This window comes from Metarhizium album (assembly GCF_000804445.1).
Source record: "Metarhizium album ARSEF 1941 chromosome Unknown scaffold_4, whole genome shotgun sequence".
Lineage (NCBI taxonomy): Eukaryota > Fungi > Ascomycota > Sordariomycetes > Hypocreales > Clavicipitaceae > Metarhizium > Metarhizium album.
The window spans coordinates 236,786-257,748 of NW_024467578.1; the positions used below are offsets into that span (position 1 = coordinate 236,786).

At 52.2% G+C, this 20,963-nt stretch overlaps 5 protein-coding genes across 5 annotated transcripts; 2 read left to right on the forward strand and 3 right to left on the reverse strand.

The window, feature by feature from the left end:
• Nucleotides 1-237: 237 nt before the first annotated feature.
• MAM_02362 (SNF2 family helicase/ATPase) lies at nucleotides 238-5,542 on the reverse strand (the record flags this gene model as incomplete). Its single annotated transcript, XM_040821161.1, has 2 exons — nucleotides 238-768; nucleotides 821-5,542. 2 exons carry the CDS (start codon nucleotides 5,540-5,542, stop codon nucleotides 238-240), a joined length of 5,253 nt encoding a protein of 1,750 aa, XP_040680575.1.
• Nucleotides 5,543-6,705: 1,163 nt separating this feature from the next.
• On the forward strand, nucleotides 6,706-8,394 carry MAM_02363 (glutathione synthetase large chain; the record flags this gene model as incomplete). Its single annotated transcript, XM_040821162.1, has 3 exons — nucleotides 6,706-6,968; nucleotides 7,087-7,162; nucleotides 7,222-8,394. The coding sequence occupies 3 exons, from the start codon at nucleotides 6,706-6,708 to the stop codon at nucleotides 8,392-8,394; spliced, it is 1,512 nt and encodes a 503-aa protein (XP_040680576.1).
• Nucleotides 8,395-8,728: 334 nt separating this feature from the next.
• Nucleotides 8,729-9,318, reverse strand: MAM_02364 (ssDNA binding protein; the record flags this gene model as incomplete). The annotated part of the gene is made up of 3 exons (XM_040821163.1): nucleotides 8,729-8,778; nucleotides 8,832-8,920; nucleotides 9,044-9,318. The coding sequence occupies 3 exons, from the start codon at nucleotides 9,316-9,318 to the stop codon at nucleotides 8,729-8,731; spliced, it is 414 nt and encodes a 137-aa protein (XP_040680577.1).
• A 1,663-nt stretch (nucleotides 9,319-10,981) lies between these two features.
• Nucleotides 10,982-12,754, forward strand: MAM_02365 (pheromone receptor; the record flags this gene model as incomplete). Its single annotated transcript, XM_040821164.1, has 3 exons — nucleotides 10,982-11,618; nucleotides 11,711-12,212; nucleotides 12,280-12,754. The coding sequence occupies 3 exons, from the start codon at nucleotides 10,982-10,984 to the stop codon at nucleotides 12,752-12,754; spliced, it is 1,614 nt and encodes a 537-aa protein (XP_040680578.1).
• Nucleotides 12,755-13,365: 611 nt separating this feature from the next.
• On the reverse strand, nucleotides 13,366-16,979 carry MAM_02366 (uncharacterized protein; the record flags this gene model as incomplete). Its single annotated transcript, XM_040821165.1, has 2 exons — nucleotides 13,366-16,577; nucleotides 16,640-16,979. The coding sequence occupies 2 exons, from the start codon at nucleotides 16,977-16,979 to the stop codon at nucleotides 13,366-13,368; spliced, it is 3,552 nt and encodes a 1,183-aa protein (XP_040680579.1).
• Between the last annotated feature and the right edge of the window lie 3,984 nt (nucleotides 16,980-20,963).

The window sequence follows — 20,963 nt, forward strand, 5'->3', positions numbered from 1 at the left end:
GTGCTCGGGTGTGACTCATGACTCTGCTTATGGTAAATAATTAAAAAAGTAACAATTCTCATGTGTGCTCTTTGGCCTTGCGGGGTATCGCAAGCAAATGCAAATTGCCATCTAGACGCCTCCAGAATACACAATGAATAACTCCTTTCCCTCCCTTTCGACTTTCCGGTCGTAACTTGCCTATTCATTCCATGCGATCCTTTTAAATCAGGGATTGAACTCCTGTGCCGCATGCTTCTAAGGCTCAACCTGACCCTGGCCCGTACACGTTCCTGATGATGGGCTATCCAACGTGCTGATATACTTCTCTAATTCCCGGGCATCAGTTAGCGCCAGATACGACGCCTCGAGTTGCCCAGACATGACGGCAAAAACAAATTTGTCCTGTTCAGCAAAATTGCCAAGCGCTCGCCAATGCTGATTATCTGGCAGAAACCCAAACTTGTGGTCCCTGCGAATTGTATCTATCGAGTCGATTAATTTTTCTACAACTTTTAATTGTGCCGTGTCCGAACGGGGAAGAGATCCACGAGGTAAGGTCTCCAGCTTCTTGCACAACTTCTGCTTAAGCTCGGCCTTCCCGGGATTCCTGATCTGAGAAGTGAAGGGGTTCACAGCGTGTTTTGCGGTCGAGTTTGGTGATCCAGACACGGAAGTGCTCTGTCCTACTTCTTGCTGTGCGTTTTCTTGCGGGATTTCAGTTGTATCCTTTCCAAAGTAGGTATAAGCCCCAGGCATGGGGACAAGGGCCGGCGTTGACGTGCTTCCCTACAGACAACGTTAGTGAATTGAATGGCTCAACAGATTGTTGTAAACATACCCCAGAAGCATGAGTAGACGAGGGCAGCACTGCGCTTTCCATTATCTGCCCCGGTGATGCTGATGGTAACACTTGAGGTTCGGTCTGACTTTGGTTGCGTAAGACTAAGCTCGGCGAAATGTCAGTAGCGCTTTGCAGAGTACGCCTGACCTCAGGAGCCATCTCACTGTCCTTCGTGAATGATGAACCCTGGACCAAATGTGAGGCCAGCTGTCGAATTTGCCTGTCTTCTATCTCTTGCTGCCTTCTCCTATATTCTTCGGGATTTGTCATTCGAAGTGCGTTCAATGCAGCCATGTCGTTAGCCTCCATTTGCTCCTCCGCCGACAACGGAGCCTTAACGTCCTCCTCCTCAAAAGTCTCGGTGGACATAATTTTGCGAATAACATCGTTGTCGGTACCATACGAAATTAATTTGTCAAGAATAGAGTCTTTCCCTTGAAACTGTGTCAAGTTCTCTTTCCTGATTTCTCTGACGTTATGCGTGAGATCAACAGCTCTATTCCCCCAGCTGACTGGGTTCTTCTTGTCAACAACACGAGTCGCCAGCTGTGTCTTGAAAATCGCCCTCCCATGAAGGTCTTGTTCAAACGTTCCTGCGGCGACAAAATGATATACGCTGACGGGCTTGGTTTGGCCAATTCGATACGAGCGCCCGATAGCTTGTTGCTCGTGCACTGGATTCCATCTAAAATCAAAGATCACCACTTTATTAGCGCCATGGATGTTGAGACCAACACCGCCAGCTCTTGTGGAGATGAGATAGAACTCTGTTTGGTCCGAGTTGAACTTTTTGATCTCATCCTGGCGTTTCGATATAAGAGTCTTGCCATCCAGGCGGCTAAAGCGACGGTTCTGACCCTGAAATAGCTTAGACAAGTAGTCCAATGTGGGTATCGAATGACTGAACACCAGCACTTTGTCCTTCGACCTTTGGGCATCATCTAATATTCGTGTGAGAAGCTCAACTTTTGTGGATAAGGATGGGCAGCTGGCCTCAACTCCGCGAAACTCTGCTAACACGGCAGGTGTGATGCTGGGAGGAAGGCTTCCCTTTGTCTTCTCTTTCGTCTTGGGTGGATTCTGGCTCTCGATCGCTTTTTGATACAATGCATAAGGGTGATTGCAGAGCAATCCAAGGTCATTAATGAGACGGAAAATTGCGCCTTGAGACTCTATCTCGCCCTGTACATCATCTGCTGACTCCCCACGGATGACTTGTGCAAAGAGATTATAGAGCTTAACCTGCAAAGGCTTGGGCTTGACGCAGATAACAAACTCCTGCTTCTGTGGCAAGTCCTTTTTCATGCAGGTCATCATTGTGGCACGATGAACTTTTGGAGCCACAATCTGTTTCAGGGCCGCAAGCTTTTTCAGTGCTTTACGTTTATCGACGCCCGAACTTCCTGGCTCCACGCCATGTTGGATAGGAATCGAATAGATTTCACGGAACTCTGACACGGGACCGAGGAAATTTGGCGCTACCCAGTTGATCATGAAGTAATATTCTTCAATATTGTTGGCCAATGGTGACCCGGTCATGGCGATTCGACTGCTTGCCTGAAAGCGAGAGCAAACCAAGTGAAGCTTCGAGGTAGGATTCTTCAGCATGTGAGCTTCATCAGCAACGACAATGTTTGGCTCGTCAAACATGGACTGAAGAGATCCTTCTTCGTCCAACCCAGCCATTTGTCGCAACATTGGATATCCGATGACGAAAACACCGCCAGTCTGGGACCACTTTCGTACGGCACCAACGCGTTCTTCGATAGTGTACCCCGAATCAACCACATAAAGTTCCCCCAAAATTCGATCTTGGTCCCAAATCAAAATCTCGTCCATCCAGTTATTTACCAGTCCGGATGGGCATGCAACCAGAGTCTTTGACTGACGAAGATCTTTCGGAATTTGCGAGACTATAGTCTGATCGGAGGACTTGCTCGATTCTTGAATCGCCACGAGTAGAGTTATGACTTGCATTGTCTTTCCGAGGCCCATACTGTGTGACAAGAGGCATCCTTGGCGAAGTTCAGGATCCTGCATGATTTGATTCCATAGAAATCGAACGCCGTCTATTTGATGATCTTTGATTCTCATCCCAATGTGGTCATTAATATAAATGAATGACTGGTCGTCTTGCTTACTCTCGTTTATGATCAATCGGGATTTGTCGGAGGAAAGCTGGCCATTGGCTCCCAAATTTGCGCGAAGTCGAAGTCTTCGGGCTTCCTGCTCCTCTTGTCGATGGATTTCGCGCTCTCTGAGATCCACAGCCTCTTTGTTGCGCACAATTTCCTTGGGGGCAGCTTTTCGGGGAATTTTGGACTTGCTCGATTGCTCAAGCAAAGACGCCTCGTCCTCTCCGGCATCATCACCAAGGACCTCGTCATCATCAAATGCTTCCTCTCTATATATTTGGTTGTCTTGAGGGAAGAGTGGTGCCATTTCTCTAACAAATGCATGAAAAATCTTCCAGGAGCTGTGGTTCTCCTTTGCCTTGAGTTTTGCGATTTGCGAGGACTTAAGATCTGCTAATCGAGTCTCTTTGAGGTTTTTTGTTTTGAGAAAGCACAGAAACGTCCTGGAGACATCGAATGCCAAAGATTCCGGGCTTGCGATACGCAGGCGATCCAGGTCTTTGAGAGGATGAGATATATGCCTCAGAATTGTAACTTTGAATGACTCATGCGCCTCACAGGCTCGAACGTGTTCAAAAATCGCAGATCTTCGCAAGTGCCCCAATTTCCACAGCAGAGTGATTGCTAGGGCGAACCGATCTTTCTCCTTGGTCCAGTGGCTGGTAGGAAAGCTGACGATATTTTTGATATTCTTGTATTTTTCAGCCCATGACGAGGCTGGTGGCTGCTGGACTGACTCGTCCGCGCCAGGCTCTTTTTTGACTTCTGGAGTACAGTCAGGGCTCACTTTCGTAGGAGTGTCCAAATCCGCCAGGGCAACATCGGTCGTCGGCAGCTGAACGGGAGACGAGGCTCGCGAAGATGGGATGAGAGTAAGATCAATATAATCCGGAGAATCGATCAGAATTGGACTTGGTGTTCGAATGAGTCTGCTGGGAATGGCATGCCGAGCCGCCTTGACCGGTGTGATTGGTGTAATAGGTTCGTCATCGTAAACGATGAATGCTTCCTCATCTGAACTAGTCAAGATTTCTCCGTCTGATAGATCTAACTCCCTTGGTTTTGGATGCGTAACAGGACGCTGAGGCATCAAACTTGACTTGGGCGGTGGGAACCGAGACTCCAGAGTGTCTGCTAGCCAACACTGGTAAATTTTGTCTTCGATATTTTGCTCCAGCAAGCGTGCCTGAAATCGAACCTGCCTCTCATTTTCCCAAGTTTGTTTCAGAATGCCTCTCTCCAACTTTTTGATTCTGTCGTCATAGAATTTGGCCTGTTCCCTAGCCTTCAAAATGCGATCTCTCTTGGCGCCCCGTCTTGACGCATCAACCCACAATGCGTTAGCTTTGTTTTGATATTTTGGCCTTTTCTTCTCAGTCCACTCCTTCACCATTTCGGAAACAGATTGGTCGAGAAGCTGTCGCACTCGATCTTGTGACAGCCTTTTCGAGCCATGCCTCCCCTCGAGGTCTTCAGTCATCTGATCTAGTTCCGCTTTTTCAGCGTCCATCTCTCTCTGGGTTTCCTCGTCGACTTCATCTGGGATATCATCTAGGTCGAGGATCTTATCATCTTCAGTAGATGGCTGTCTCAAAGAGTCGGGTGTCAATCCAGCATCCGCCATAGCTATTTTCCTGCCATTTCCCACCAAGAAACGTCTCATAATCCTATTGATAGCAAGCCGTCTGCCAGGAGGGAATCGAGTGGGTGCTGGTGTGCAAAGCGCATCACCCTCCCCTCGGATCTGGAGAGTTAATCCCTTTGAATGCGATTTCACCTCTCTACTGGAAATGGCTCCGGGTCCAAGATATGCAAACGCATCAGCAGTATCCCAGGGATAAGAGTCCAATGAACCTCGAGAAATTGAATCGGCCTCAGTTGCGATCGGAGCTGCCAGCGTATGAACAGGCTCTTCTCGAATTAACTCAGGAGCAACTCTTTTTCTTTTCAATTGCTTAACATGACTGCTTGCGTCAGTGACAGGCGACAGCTCGCCGAGCCGCGACATCGATTCCATCGTAGGAGCAGCGCCGACGTCCGTGTCATGGATCCTGTCGCTATCTGTACCGAGCTTGTCCGGGCCGGCTTTGCGTAACGAGAATCCCTGATCCACCGTCTGGCGTGGCAGAGAAGTGGAAGAAGAAGCTTTGTCAGGCTCGTTCCTTGGGGCCGTCCATGGGAGGAAAAGTTCGGACTGAGGAGTCATCTGGGCAGAATACAATCCGTCCAGACCACGGCTACGCACGTCGGGTTCTTCGTGGCCGTCATTTTCCAAGTTATCCAATTTCCAGTGGCGAAATTCCGGGCTCCTCGCCCGCAGCTTCATGATAGCCTCTCCCAACGCATTTTTATGTCGAGCCAGTTGGACATTAAGGGTCCGGAAAAGTTCATTTCGCAAGTCGTGTGAGTTAGCGGATGCAACGAGGTCATAAGTTAAAAGTGTATATCCATCAACTTCATTCTCCAGGAGCTTTGCAGCCAACATCTCAGGGTTGCGGGTGCAAGGACGACTGAGGTGACACAGCTCATTTACAACCTGGCCAACGTCCCATAGAAAGGGATCTGTCGACTGTATTCCGTCCATTTGAGGACATGACAAGTCTATGAGCCGGCTTTATCTGAGTACAATGGTTTCATTAGTGTTGGTAATCTTGAAGCAAAACACGTTCACCTGGTGGTCAAAAAGTTTCATCTCATTTCAGGTCCAAAACTTGAGTCTGCGCATATGGATTTGCCAATTTGCTAGACGCGAAAAACTAGGAAGAAGTAAAACACATGATTAGAGGTGAGCATACCTGCAATCTGCGCAGTCTCAATATCTAGAGAGGTATTCGGAGGACTCCTTGGGGGATGAGTGATGATCTCGCCCCGAATGAGCAGTCATGAGTCACGAGGCATTACTATGAATGACTGGAGAGAGGGGTTGCCGTTCGGTACATACGGCCGCTTGCTTTCGTCAAAATTCGCAACTGACTGCTGCTTGTAAAAGGCAAATTTTCGACGCGTCTATAGTGGCGAGGGAAAGAGTTGTCACAATAATCCGTTTGCGGGCGGCGGGGCGACTACAGGAATTGGCACGTGACGGCCAAAGTAACTGCTTCTCGCATGCTGCACGGCATCATATTTTTTGCACGCTCGACAATAGTGCAATAGTAACAGTCTGTAAAGGACCTCGACGGTACTCCGTACAACCAACCACTTGGGTCTATCACGAGCTGCGCTGCCGACTGTGAGGTTGGGCGGCCAAAACGGTGTGTGGGTGCCAGTACAGGCTCTGAACACTGAGAAGAGGCCAGGCCTCGTCCATGCTTAGATTCCTCACCGTCCGCAGTTTGGATTGAAGCATGTGTAGAGGCTCGTAACTAAGATGCCGGGCTTTTCACAGATCACTGCTGCATTTTTGCGGCTTTCCTTTTTCACATTGAAAATTGCAGAGCTATACGGAGTACGCGAAAGCACCATGTTCCTGCGCCTCCGCTACTTACCTAGGTAAGTACCTAGGTACTTAGGTAGTTACCCACTCCAAGGTCGGCTCGACCAAGTCACTACTCCGAGCAAGCCATTAACTTAGTAATCTGCTCTCACAAGTCACAACCGCAAATGAACGAACCCTCGTCAACCACTGGTCCACTGCTGTCAACCCAAGCACGACCTGGTCCGCATTGCATGTCCTTGGGGTGGGTGTCCGTCTACCGGTATTCAAATCTTCTTGTCTCATCTTCTGTTCCATTCGTTTGTCCTCCAGCCATGGGCACGGGCCGCGACGTTGAGCCTTGCCAGCAGTATCCGCCAGCAACAACAGCTGAGGAACTCAACCACCTTGTCGAGGTCATCAAGGATTGGTCAATTGGCAATGGTCTCGCGGTTCGGACGCCGCCCGCGGTCATTTCCCCGGAAGCAGATCCAACCAAGATAACTGCTGTGCCCGCACCTGTGACACTGTTTCCGACGGCCTTTCCCCGGCAAGCCTTCATGCAAGGTCAGAAGGCGCAAAACGCATATAACGAGTTGTATGCGGCCGTGAGCAGAGATGAGACGTTCCTGGCGGGTGTCGTGAAGCAGCAAGTTCACCGAACCACGCATTTTGGGGGGGGCCGGGCTAGCGAACTGCTAACTCCTGCCGCCTAGGGTTATTGACGGTGATGACTTTGTCCGCGATTTGTGGGCGGTTCATGAGACTGTCAAGTCAGAGGGATACACACAGGTAGGCAACCGCCGTCTAAAGAACTCCACCAGACCATCACCCCTTCTGACTGGACAAAGCCGCTCTCGCTGGGTCTCTTCCGATCTGATTACATGGTCCATGAGGACAAGTCTAGCGAGCCGCCCGCGGCTCAGGCAAAGCAGGTAGAATTCAACACCATTGCCGCGTCTTTCGGCGGCCTATCTGTATGCACCTCCAAGCTGCACAAGTTTCTGGCAAAGACCGAGTATCCTCTCATCAGCCAGCCCCTGGCTCCAGGAGCCCTGGATCTTCCCGAGAACAATGCCATCAGCGGTTTGGCTGGCGGGATCGAGGCGGCTTATCATGCGTATGGAGACTCCGAATTGGGACACGACAAGTGTGTCATCTTTCTAGTCCAAGGTGGCGAGCGCAATGTCTTCGACCAGCGCCATCTAGAGTATCAAATATCCAAGTCGACGCCGACCATACCCGTCTTCCGGCTAGCCTTCACCGACATCATGGAGCACACGTCTCTTGCCAAAAGTTGCAAGCGCCAGCTTCTCTATGCTCTCCCCACAAACAGGAGCAAGGTTTTTGAGGTTGCTGTTGTCTACGTCCGAGCTGGCTATGGTCCTGGGGACTATCCGGATCAGCAAACCTGGGACGCTAGATGTCACCTTGAACGCTCGCATGCCATCAAGTGCCCCACAGTCCTCACGCAAGTAGCTGGCATCAAGAAAGTACAGCAGATCCTCGCAACTCCTCGACCGTTATCTGAGCCATCGATCCTCAGTAAATTCATACAAGATGACACGCCATCTGCCGTTGCCCTATGGAACACGTTCACCAACATTTACCCAATGGACACGTCGGACGTGGGCTTGGAGGCACGAAAGAAGGCTCTCGACCCCGAGCAGTGCGTCGACTATGTTTTGAAGCCACAGAGGGAGGGCGGCGGAAACAACATCTACGGAAGCGCGATTCCCGATTTCTTGAAGCAAGTGCCAGATGCTCACTGGAATTCATACATTCTCATGGAGCTTATCAAAGCGCCAGCAGAAATCAACCTCATACTGCGCAACGGAAATGTTGAAAACGGTAGAGTAATTTCTGAGCTTGGGATATACGGCACATGTCTTTGGAACCAAGAGACGGGAGAGGTCATTCGAAATGAACAGGCAGGCTGGTTGCTCAGAACCAAGGGTGAAGACAGCCAAGAGGGCGGCGTTGCTGCTGGATACGGTTGCATGGACAGCGTGTCACTGATATAATGGCGCGTCATTAGGCAAGAAGTGAGGGCCAGCAGAGCTGGCGCGCAAAACGCTCAGAATTTCACACAAAAGTATAGACAGCCACTTAAGTCAAGCGCGATGAAGACAGTTTAAAATATATTAAATGCTGTTTATGGCATTACATGGCCCGGTGTCACCCATAGTTGTACAAGAGGAGTCTTACAGGCCGGACCCTAGTCGAGAAAAATTGAATGGGGGTAGGTTATTCAGAGTAGAGAGGAGAAGTTCTTTTGACACGCGATGGTCTTGATTGGCCTCGTACTGGATCCGGCGTACTTGCTTGGTCTTATCTTGTAGTTTGAGTCGGGGGGCTTTACTCGTTCTGGCCGGCGTTCTGGGGGCGCTTCAGAACCTCGATGTTACCTGTAGTCATGAGTCAATCAGGAGACCTTGGCGAGGAGAACGTTGACACGTACGCTGAACAACATTCAAAGCGCTACGAGTCTGGCCATTGGAATCTTGGTAAGTGTTTATGGTGGCATCGCCCTCAACGTAAACCATGGCGCTGCGTTGACATCATTAGCAAGAGCATTCTCCAGCGTACCGCGGTGCAGTGGTTCAGCGAGGCGACAGTTGCAAACGGTGGAAAGCGAAGAGCATGGTAAGGGAGCATAAGCAAGCGACGCACCCCTTGGGCAGACTCAGCAGAAAGTCCTTTCGGGGACCCTCAACAAAGCTAGTAACACGAAACCAGCTGGTCTGGCGGTTATCCCTGGGGCCGGTGTTGCTGGCCACAGAGTACTTGAGGATCTCGCGACCGGTGCTGGTGGGCTGGATCTCGGGGGTATCAGCAAGGTTGCCAATGATGGATATGCGTGCAACGGATCGCGGAGAGGAGGTGCTGAAGGAACGGGCAGCGCCGGCAGAGGCGGCGGTGGCGCGGCGAAGCAAGAAGGACGACATTGTGATAATGGGTTGTTTTGGCGTTGTGTTGCGATGGGATATGGTGATGGGCGAAGGGACGGTTCGAGTTTGAGGAAGTGGTGGTGCAAGTGTGCAGAGGAAATTTTTCCCTGCCTTGTACTCAGGCTGTGGTCTGTGGTGCGGCACTGCTCAATCTCGGTGCCGGTAATTAATCCGCGGTCGCGGCATGATAAATTTGAGGGGTCAAGGGTGGCCGTCGCGTCAGACCGCGTCACGGCGACTAATTAAGGAGCACTTTAACTAAGAACTTAAGTGCGTACTGAAAAGTAGTTGAGAACCTAAGGTACCCACTTACCTAAGTAAGACCCGACGGTCTCGCAACGGGCTCTGATTGGCGGACCTGTCTCGGGTGCATAAGGACGCGAAAATGGTGGTCAATCTGGGCGAATCGTAGGGTCTGCCGTTGGCCATTTGTGAGTTGATCAATTTATGCAAGCAAGGATGAGATGAGACTTCTTGAACACAGGAACAAAAACCAAGCGAGCAGTTGCGAGGGCGAGGGGGGATATACGTGTTGCAGCGAGTACTCCGTACTTACGTACTAAGTTCTCGGGCCAAGAGTCAACAACGGCCCAGACTAAGTACCTAGACTTACTGAAGTACCTACGTAGGTGCCTTAGGTAGGTGCCTTAGTAGGCACGTACCTAGTACCCAAAGCTCCTCCATGCTCCACTCCGTGAAAAGTATGCACGTTTAATTGCACGTCTAAATTTCTTGTCGACAAGAACGGCATCTAACCAGGACCAAAAAGGGCATATCCATCAGTCGTCAAGTGCTCCCTCAAGGCAAATGGCCGCCTCCGCCGGTACAACGTGGCTGCCGCCACGCACTCCATGATTGACGACAGATTCCAGGTTGAGCCAGCCCAATGGGGTTCCGTGCCGCTCATCTGCCGAGACTGCAACCTGCAGCTCGATCTCTTTCAGATGTCTCTCGTCGAAGCCACGGTGGGTCTCTCCCGTCTCCTTCCCTGTGAGGCTGTGAAATTGCTTTCCCGATTTGGGTGACAATAGACTCACGTCAATAACCTCAGCTCGCTGCTCAGCATGGCGAGCAAATTTGGACAACAGCCATTGCAAGTCAAAAGATGCCGCGTCGGGTACTCCCGTCGATTGTGAATGTGGCTACGACCACGTTTCCGGAGCAAATACGGAGTATGCACCGCGCCTTGCTTCTTTACCGTGATAGTTGTTTGTGTCCTCGTCATGTCCAGGCTGTGTGTTACTTACAGCAAGGACAGCCACCGTGGGTTGAACCTTGTGACTATCACTTGCAAACTGTCAATATCCTTGTATTTGCTCAATGGGAGGCTTGTATCCTGCACATACTGACATCATGTACGGAGTACTATTCACCGTCCTTTTGTCTCTTCTCATTGCCAATTGTCAAGAGCCTGCCGAGTATAAGACTACCCTTCCGCGGGCAGTGACACAATAGATAGAATGTCGATCCTTGTGTACGGGTATCACAGAGGGAGAGGGAGCTTTTTTTGGGCAAAAAAACACAATTTCAATCTCGTGTCTCGATCCGCCATCGCCTTCTCGCATTGGCACAAGCTGCTCTTTTCATACTATCGTCAGCAAGCTATCCGCTTCATCATACCAACTCCAACCCGCCGCCACTCCTCAGGGACACTCCCGGCATGGAGACATCACCACTCCATCTTCACCTTCACCATGCTCGTGGTCCAGTCACTATCGTAGCAAGTGCTCCGACCTTCCCTCCCTACGCTACGCCGGGGTTGACGGCCAACCTGGTATGCCGAGTGGTGCTAGCCGTTGTGGCCAACTTGGTCTGCCTCGTTCCCCTTCGCCTTCTGTACCGCAACGGCGAGCTTGCTGCGGTGGTGTTTATCCTCAATATTCAGGTTAAGAACCTCGAAACCATCATAAACGCACTCATCTGGCGCAACGACGACATCATGTCATGGTGGCCTGGCTACGGCTGGTGTGACTTCGACGCTTACATCCACAACATTAGCATTGGGCTTTTTGTCACTTGCCTGCTGGCAATCATGCGCAACCTGGCTCAACAAGTTGGCTTGATGCGAGCCAATACGCTTACAACGAGCGAGAGACGCCGCCGCAACTTGATCCAAGCTCTCATCATCTTCCCCTTTCCCATTCTCCAGCTCGCATTGACTTGGCCGCTCACAGCCCAGCGCTATTTGGTTGGCACGCTGATGGGGTGTAATTGGATACCGCATCCCTCCTGGCCGTTTCTTATCTTCTTTGTACTGCCACCCCCGATCTTCGCCTTGATGACGACGGTGTATGCTAGTAAGTGCCTCGCAGAATCGGTGCCGCTTCCTGACTTTGACCCTAGTTGAGCATGTGGGGGCTAACGTGATATAAATCCTCCTCTTCTCTAGTCCTGATATACAAGAGATTTCGTCAAGTTCGCAAGACGACCGAAACAGCACTCTGTGGTAACCGTGTGGCCCAGCAGAGGAGCCAAAGGACACGGAGAAAGCTCTATCTCATGGTCATCTCCATCCTGGTTCCGTTTCTCCCCATCGTCATGGCGCTATCTGTACTCAACATCATGGAAATGCAAGGCCTTAAGCCGTACAGCTACGATCAAGTTCACAACCACGCCTCCCCATTCCCATGGAACACAATCATATTCTTCCCCTCGAGTCAGATTGGTTGGACTTACATGAACAACTGCTACATCCCAATTGCTACCGCTATTCCAATTTTCGTCTTTTTCGGTCTAACCAAAGATGCCATCAACAACTACCGCCAGGTTTCCCTCTTCTTTGGATTGGGCGCCATCTTCCCGGTTCTACACAACGAGTATGATCCCGACAAGGCGGTCACTACAAGCGGAAACTCCTTTGGATCCAGTCGATTGCAGCCAATGCTAACCAGGTAATGCGTTTCCAGGACTCTTTTCTTTTCACCCCAAGAACCTTGTGCCGACGCTGACATGACACAGCCTGCCGTCAAAGGCCGGGGCTCCTGCCTCATCCAATCCGTCCAGCCAAACTGTGTCCATGGGGCCTGGAAGCCCCTTGAATGGCGAACCGAGACGACCAGATGCTCATTTCTTCACAGAGACTGAGCAAGCCACTCCACGTAAAAGAAGACTCCCTGGCCACAACCCCTTCCTATTCCGTACTCGCTACAACCTTGCTGTGCCGGCATCTCTGCGAGGATGGTTCGTGGGGAACAAGAGCCAGCCAAACGTCGAGATTGTATCACATCTCGATCCAGTTCAGTCAGGTCCGCCGTCGACGAAGACCTATCACGCGCCAGCTCTGTCTGAGGTCAATGTCCAAACGACGGTCTGGTGTGGCGATGAAGCCAAGTCCGGCCAACCCGAGTCTTTACGCATTGCCAGGAAAGAGGTGGCTGGGAAAGTTCAGGTTCAGACCGCGGTGTCGCGAAAGACTGAGACTATCCCAAGCTAGCGCGAGGCGGTGCAAGCGACAAATGGGTGTTACTGCGAGACGACGGACGACGGACAACAGACGAAGGAGGTAAGAATGTGCTTTTCAACTGTGTCGTTGGACTCGGGAGCCACACACTATATACCTTGGCTATATGCCGCGGAGTAAGACGGATGCGGATAAAGAATGAGGTCTTCTCTACAGAGTAATTAAACACCTTCAAGGTCGACGAGCCGAGTGCTCGTGGATTAACATTGTGCATATATTATCAGATAGGATCCATGTATCCATCCAGCAGGGAAGTAAACTCCGGTTTTGGCCCATGTGCCACATGGCACCATTCCCATGTGCCGATGCACTCGACAAGTCAAAAGAATGAATGCTTGCAAATATCAAAACCCCTTCCAATGCGCCATGGTATCAGAACAATTTGGAAATTCGTCAGAACCTAGACCAAAAAAATAAAACAAAATAAATGAATAGAATAAAAAAATCGAGAGCAGCTTTGCTTCTACTACTTGTGCGCTTTCAACATCCGAAAAGACCGGTGTTTATGCTCCGTAAACAATCGTCATGGTCATGCACGGTAAGGGAAGGCGCGCAACAAGGCGCCTTCCTGCCTCGCTTCCTGCTTAGCGAGCACTTTTCTGCAATTTGCGCATGGCTTCTCGGTGAGCGTCGAGCATGTCTCCGTTTCGCATCCGCTCGTCAAATGCGCGGTCTGCGTATTCTCTCTCCCGTCTCTGCATCTCTCTGCGTTGAGCTTCTGCCTCTTTCTGTCCCATCAGAACACTCCGTTGCATTTCGATGTTGCGCTGCACTTCTGCCTCTCGACCGCCACTTAATAAAGTCGACGACTTGAATGAAGGCTCACGCCCCGAAGGCATCATGATTGGTGTTCCCGAACGGAGTTCATGCTGCACGGATTGCCGGAAACTGGCCAGCTGGGCCTCTCGTGCAGCCTGTGTGGGAAGCGTAGATGCTCTCTTGGGTTGATGGGAGTCGAAGACGGCGCTTTCAGACCTCTCAAAGGCGGACGTGGGCTGTGCCGATGCTATTACAGATTGGGACGGCGAGCGCGACAAGGACATGAAGCTGCCTTGGCGCATGATCTCCTTTCGCTGGCTAAGAGGAACATCGTCAGGATCGGGCACGCTGAGGGCGGCGGCATACATTGGGTAGTTGAAAAGCGAGCCGGCGTCGCTGCCAGGTCCCTGATTCGCGGTTTCTGGTGTGCTCAACAGACTTCCCTGAGACTTGTTTCGGAGGAACATTTCGCGTTGCCCCATGAGAGTTTGAGGACTCGAATACGAAACTACGCCTGGCGTTGGATATCGGTTTGTTGCTGCTGCCCGAGGACTGTCTAGAACAATTGCTGACGCGTTGCGAGAAGCTGGGTCCTGCTGCTGCTGCTGCTGCTGCTGCTGCTCCTCAGATGCTTCATCTTGAACGATGGGTAAATTTGCAGCTTGAGACGCGTTCTCCTCGGCGATGGGCATGCAATTAGACAGCGAATGCCGAAAGCTAGAAGACTTCCGGGGCAGAGTTGCTGGTGCTACGACGGGCAATAGTGATGTTCGCTGTTCAACGGACGTTTCTAATGCTGTGGGAGGTGTCGGCTGTGTGAGACGTGTGGGTAAAGGTGGTTGTTCTTGTTTTGAGGAGCGTTTGCTCATGTGAGTATTTTTCACCACGTCCGAAGCTTGAGAAATTGGTCGCCTCGTAGCCGGCGCGGGAGCCCCGTCCGTAGCTGTCGTCTGGAGCTCTTCGACATTAACGGGAGCAGCTTTCTCGCCGGAGTCTTGAGCCTCGGCGCTCGCTCCTCCAGTGCCCACTTGAAGGGCATCAGGTTCGGGACACTCCGCGTTGCTCAAGTGCTTTGCCCACTCATTCGTCCTATACGACATGGCGGCTTTTGAAAACGACCTAGGCAGGCGATCCTTGGTCAAGCTGACAGGTATCGATGAAACTGTTGCAACCGACTTGGCTGGTTCCGAAGCTTCGGGTGGACGCGAATCGGCCGCCGGTTCGCCATCGAATTCCGCAGTCTCGTCCTCCGGCTTTGGTAATACGTCTCTAGGCGTTGCGGTATCCTCAACCGGCTCGCGAGCACCAACGACTGGGCTGGAGGCTGCTTTTGTTGACGTTGGACCAGAGCTGCTTTTGGGCTTCGCCGAATCGACAGCCTGTCGTGGGATGTCGTCTTTCTTACCGAGCTGAGCGTTAATCTCAATGCTCCGTCCATTCGTTTCGTCATTCTCGTGGGAGTTGCGCAGCTCATCCTCACCAATTGCTGAATGACAATTTCCTCCGCTGACGCTTTCATCATCAATAGTAGCTGCCATGGATTCTTCGTCATCCTCGCGTCTGCAGGCCTTTTCCAAAACAAGCTCTTCGGTGCTGTCACCTGTATCGGGGGTCAAGTCGCCTCCTACACCTCCTGTACGACCGGATCTCTGAGAAAAGCTTCGCAAGAGTTTCACAGATCCACGAGATAGCCTCTTGGCGAGAGACCTGTGCTTCCATGGCTCTGCTGCTGTCCCCTCCACATCATCTGCAAAGGTCGCGATCGAAGATCGGTCTCCCTCGGACGCAGAATCAGCTGCTTCAGGAATAGTAAACGGCAATGGTACCACTTCTGGCACGGCCGTTGCTCTGTGGGCATGGGAGGCCCGTTTACCAGCCGTGGATCCCCTCGAGTGTCGTTTCCCGTCTGTGTGCACCCTCCCTTCGATCCTTGAGGGCCCCTTTTCGTCCAGGCGTTCTTCCTCAACATCCGTCGTTGACTCAGGGCCGTCCTCGGAAGCCACCCGAACTGTGATCTTTCCCTCGCCAGTGCCCTCGGTCGTCATCAGTACATACTGTCCATTTCTCGATGAATCCGACTCTGACATGTCTGCCATCTCGATGACCTCGCCAGAATTACGTTGGTTTGATCCAACATAGCTGGAACGGAGTCTCTTTTCGCTCCCCGCATCTTCAATTTCGGTTGCGCGCGACTCTGTGACGCTCCCCTCTCCATATGCTCGCTCCCATCTCCGCCGTTCCCGAGCATTCATCTCTTCAATATGGCGTCCAACGTGTTCTTCCTCATGTTCCAAATTGCGTTGATCCTCGGCGCGTTCGACAGCCCTCTTCTCTCTCTTCTGACGGACAATTCTCCACAGTTTGATTTGCGAAATTATGCCAACCAAGAAGATGATTACCACAGCTGCTGTCTCGACTCGGATACCCTTTGTCACGGGATAGGTATTCGCCCCAAGGGGGAACAGGTTGTCGTTGATGTCCCATACATAGGCCCAGAATTCTTTGAGTCCAGCCCGGCTGAAGCAATCGATGCCCAAAATAGTGACTGTAGCACCCCCGAAGGATATCATGATAATCAGAGCCCAGTCCCGTGTCCATCGGCTGAAGTAGAATGCAAATCCAACGACTGTAAACACGGCAATAAATATGGCTTTCGAGGCAACTGTTTGCAAGAGTCCGCCAGGAACCAAACAGAGAAGCCACATGCTGATGCAAAATCCGCCGAGAGCACATCCGAAACCTTCGGTAAGTTCCTTGAAGAACATTGCTGCAGCGCCGACGGCGCAACCTGACGTGATCGCAGCAACAACGTAACCACCTTGCAGCGCGTTACTTACGGGAACATTCATAACGTACACGATCAACACTGCTACGCCAAGGGCTGTCATATATGCAGTTGAGAAGAATGTGTGGATCCATCTGTTCTTTATGCCAACAAGTGTATAAGTCCCTCCGGTCACGAGCATGGTGATGCCTGCGACGCCCCAGCCAGGAGTAAGTTGGGGCGGTAGTGGTAGCTGACCGTTCGGTATCGTTGCTGGTTAGAAGAGTCAGCATTGAGGAGAGAACCCGTCAGTCGCGCCACGGGGAATCTCGTACCGTTGAAGAATGTGGCGTTGTCCCAGGATCCATTAGTTGCAATGGTGGGCAGAGGAGTACTCGTCGGACGGTGTGTGGAAATTGACGCGTCGGTAATAGTGCCACTTGCGCGACTTGGCGACGACGAAGGCGAACGTTCCTTTGTCTCTTTTGGATCTTTTCCATCACCGCCCTGTCCGGCGGAATTGGTCTCCGACGGTGCTGGTGACGATGAAGCTGGTATAGTCGTGGGCGGCGAACCGTCATCTCTCTTAAGAATAGCAAAACTATGCGAAACTGCAAACTGGACGACCAAGGCCAAACACAGCAAAGCCCACAAGCGTAATGCTTTGGGCGGCATGGTTGGGTCGAAATATTTGAGATGCTCAGAGACTAAGACAAGGTAGAGTTGGTCGGGTAATGCTCACAGCGGCTTACCCGAGCCCGTGAAGCATGATCAAGAGGCGTCGTCCGCGATTTGGGGGAGGAAATGAAGAAAGAAAGAGAGGACGAGCAGCGCGGCAGAACAGAAGACAACTCAGCGGAACGTCCAAAAGGCGGAACAGAAGGAAATAAGCAGCGACTGGTAATTACGCCCTCTGGAGGATGTATTTGCTGCTAATGGCACTTGGCAGGACGATATGCTCTGCGGACAGTATGGTAGGAGAGAACAACTACTCCACGGAATGGTTGCAGACAACGAGACGAGCGAGAAGACGAGTCACGACACGTGAAAGATCGGCATGTAGGTCCAAGGGGAAAAGGAAGGCGTGTAGCACTCGTCAATCTTGCAGCTGATAGGCAAAAGAAACGGCTGCATCAAGATCGCGGAGCGCAAGGGAAAAGCGGAAGGGAGAATTGGAGGTTGACCATGCGTGACAGAACAAAGACAAGTCTCAAGTCTTCACCCGTCGCCAAGCGGCGCGTGAAGGGCTGGGTGACGAGTGACTTGCCAGTTCTTCTCGGACGCATGGTCATGTCCAGAGTAAGAACAAGAGCAAACAGGTCAGTAAAAGACTGTCGCTGGAATCTAGGAATGGACTGCATTGGCGTCATCCAAGCGTCAAGACGAACAAATCGAGGTGAACACAACCCCGGTTCAAGCGGGCCAGTGGTCGGAGACAAAACACTAAAGCCAGTCAAGCCGGCCAACGGGTTGTAGGGCCAATTTCCCGGCTGGGGTTCCAGTGGAGGGCACCATGTGGATGACGGGCATGAGCATAGACGGTGGGTGGTAGGACGAAGACATCGACGGAGCGTGTGGAGCAGCTCATTTGTCCACATGCTAACTAATTAATGGTGCGTCCTACTCGCAGGTTACACAATGATGGATGGAAAGCCCGGTGCCCGGCGGCTTGTTCACAGTTCACATGTCGTGGCGGGCTTGGGCTGATGATGCTGAGGAAGCTTGTTATTTGGCCGGTATGCGGGGAGAGGGAAAGGCCACGATCAGAGACACCCGAGAGACAGACACCTGCTCCTCCACGGAGTGTCTCGAGTATCAAGCGGGCACCACCAGATCAATACGCCCCAGCCGGCACCGCGTTCACTGGGCGAGCTAGGCCAACCCAGATCAGCGAGGACAGGGGCAGTTCCCAGAAAGGAGCCGGGCCTGTTCGAATCAGTCGTACGGAGGACGTCCTAAATTAATCCGTACCGACCGACGTACGGGCTCGGAGTATCCGTACATATGTACATATGCCATTGGGTCGGAAGCGTGGAGCTGTCTTCCCATACTCCGTATAATAGGCGATGCTGGCAAGCAGTCCTCCGGGCTGAACCGATGGGTAATATACCCATCCATGGCCCAGCCATGGCGCCAGCGGCAGGGATGCAGGGGCAGGAAGTACGGACATAACCTTGGACACTGACGAAACCTCGCATGGCTACGTGGTCGAGGCCAAGGCAGGCCGAGAAGGACCCTCAACTTTGCTCTGGCTGGATTGGTCGCTGGCTGCCACGCCGTTCGCCCGCTTAACCTCTTCTTCACGATGGCTAGCTCAGGTACAGCCGTATGCGCCACCCGATTTTTATCTTGCGGTTAGTGTGACATCCACTCCGGAATGGAGGCTCGTTTGATTAGTAGCTGACTCGAAGGCGACCGAATCCTTTGGTCGCCTTCGCCATGTGGTGTGACTTGATGGCGATGGCTGGTGCAGGCGGAGTGAGAGCCTCGGCCTCGCAGAGAGATGCAACAGGCATCAAACCAGCACCTTGGCAAAGATTAAGATTTTGGACCACGTACAAGGATTCGGACTTCTTTACGCATGCTTTCAGGCAGAGTGACAATCTGTCAGCTGAGGTGTTCCACGTCCGTCTCAGTGGGCAATCCCCACGACGCAGTCGGATCTTCTCATTTTAATCAATCAATGCAGTTGTTGGAGAACAAGCACGATGCATGGAGAACAAGACGGAGTACATGGACGACGTGGTCATGGAGAAACATGCGTATGTATTCTCTGGGACGAACCACCTGCAGTCTCCAAATCCAACATCAGCAAAACCAGATCCAGATGTGAGAGGGGGGAAATCATCTCAAGTACTCCGTGTGCTGCCACAATGATACGGCATTGGCTATGGAGAAGACCTGCAGGGCAGAGACGAAGAAGCAAGGCCACGGCTACGTATACATCCATCTGCATAAGGAGTACTGAGTAATGTCTCGAGTTCTGGCCCCTGGGAAGTCGAGGACGAGGAGACGAGTCTCGCAGGGGTATGCTGCCGATGTGATGCGCTTTTTTTTTTTTTTCACACAACCAACCCTTCTTATTATACGGAGCAGGACTCCGTACCCTCTTGCGGCAGTGGCAGTGTCCTCCTTTATTTTCATTTGTCAGCAGCTGAAGCTTCAGCAGTTCCGCAACCAGCAGCCTCGCGTCAGGTCAGGTCAGTTTGCCTGGCAGTGATTTTACGCGGTCAGTCTGCGGTCATGGGGCTAACCGGAAAGAAGAAGAAGGACGTGTGAGAGAAATTGATGTGGACTGCTGCATCGGATGGCGTTGGAGTGTGCGTGTACTCCGTACGAGGATGGGGATGGGTAATGGTATGTACTCTGGAGGAATGAGGAAGACTTGAACAACTACCAAGTAGTAGCACGTCTTGGCCAGATGTGTACGGGACCAGACTTGCCCAGAGGTTTGACGACTCCCTCCTCACAAACAAGACACGCACACCGCCGCCTCGTAACCAAGACGGCAGCGGCCGGGGTAATCTTTTGGAGTTGGCGTATTGCATGGATTGATAGCTGAGAGGGCGGCCGCCCGCGTGTCCAACTCGGGCGCCGTGCATGTCGAGCGAGGCGTGGACGTGAGATGGGACGGAGTGCGGATACCAGCAACGACTTGACACCACGTCTTGTCGCGGAGTACCACGGAGTAGTACTTGCGAATGCAGATCCCGTCCGTCTTCCCGATGGCATTGTTGGATCCGCACGCCGTCTCAACGGAATACGTACCTCGATCCAGTTTCAACATGTTCACGGCAACGCGTTGCAAGATTAAACCGACCCACCGGAGAACGCGCTACGAGGCGATGCGATGCCACCCAAGGCCGCCGTCGACCGTCGGCCCGTGGTGACTGGCGGCGACGGCACGGGAACTCGTGGCCAAGTGTATGCTGTGGTGTCCAATCTGCGGGATACACGAGCCGATGACGCCCTTCTCCGAGCCCCAGGGTTCACCGTTCACCGGGGCTGTGTAGCTCGAATTGCCATCACGGTCGTCTATACGGACGGAGTATCACGTCGAGGGCTGGCTGGCTTGCTTGCTTGCTTGGTTCTGTGTCCGGCGTACGGACCTTGTGTACTCTCTCTTGTCACACGCACGAAAACAAAGTCGACGGCCACAAAAGTAATCAAGTGACGCGCTACGGATGTGCCTCAGCAGGCTATATGATTTCCGTGTCATGCGCCAGGCCGCGACTGTGCGACACTCGGCATGGTGAACTTTGAGCTGCGCCAGCTAGTTATGCCTCGGCCTGAGAGGACAGAGGACAGAGGACAGAGGACCGAGGACCGACAAGGCTTTGAAGAATATCCAATATCAGGAATACTGCCGATGAAACCTGGCCTGGTGCCCGTTTCCGTGCGCGACCCCCGATGGCGGCTGGGCTGTGATTTCCAGCCGCTGCAAGGTTTCATCAGATTGAACCTTTTGTCGCCAGCCAATCTGGTTTGCCATCCGACGCCATCCGTCATGCGAGCTGTGCCATGTCCCAGGTCGGCCAGTTGGGACTGGCGCTACTTGAAACTCTCTTCTTTCTCTCTGGCATTGTTTCGTTGCGTCCTTACACACCACACTACGTCGTCGACGCGAGGGGGGGGGCGCCGGTCACGGTCAACGTTGAC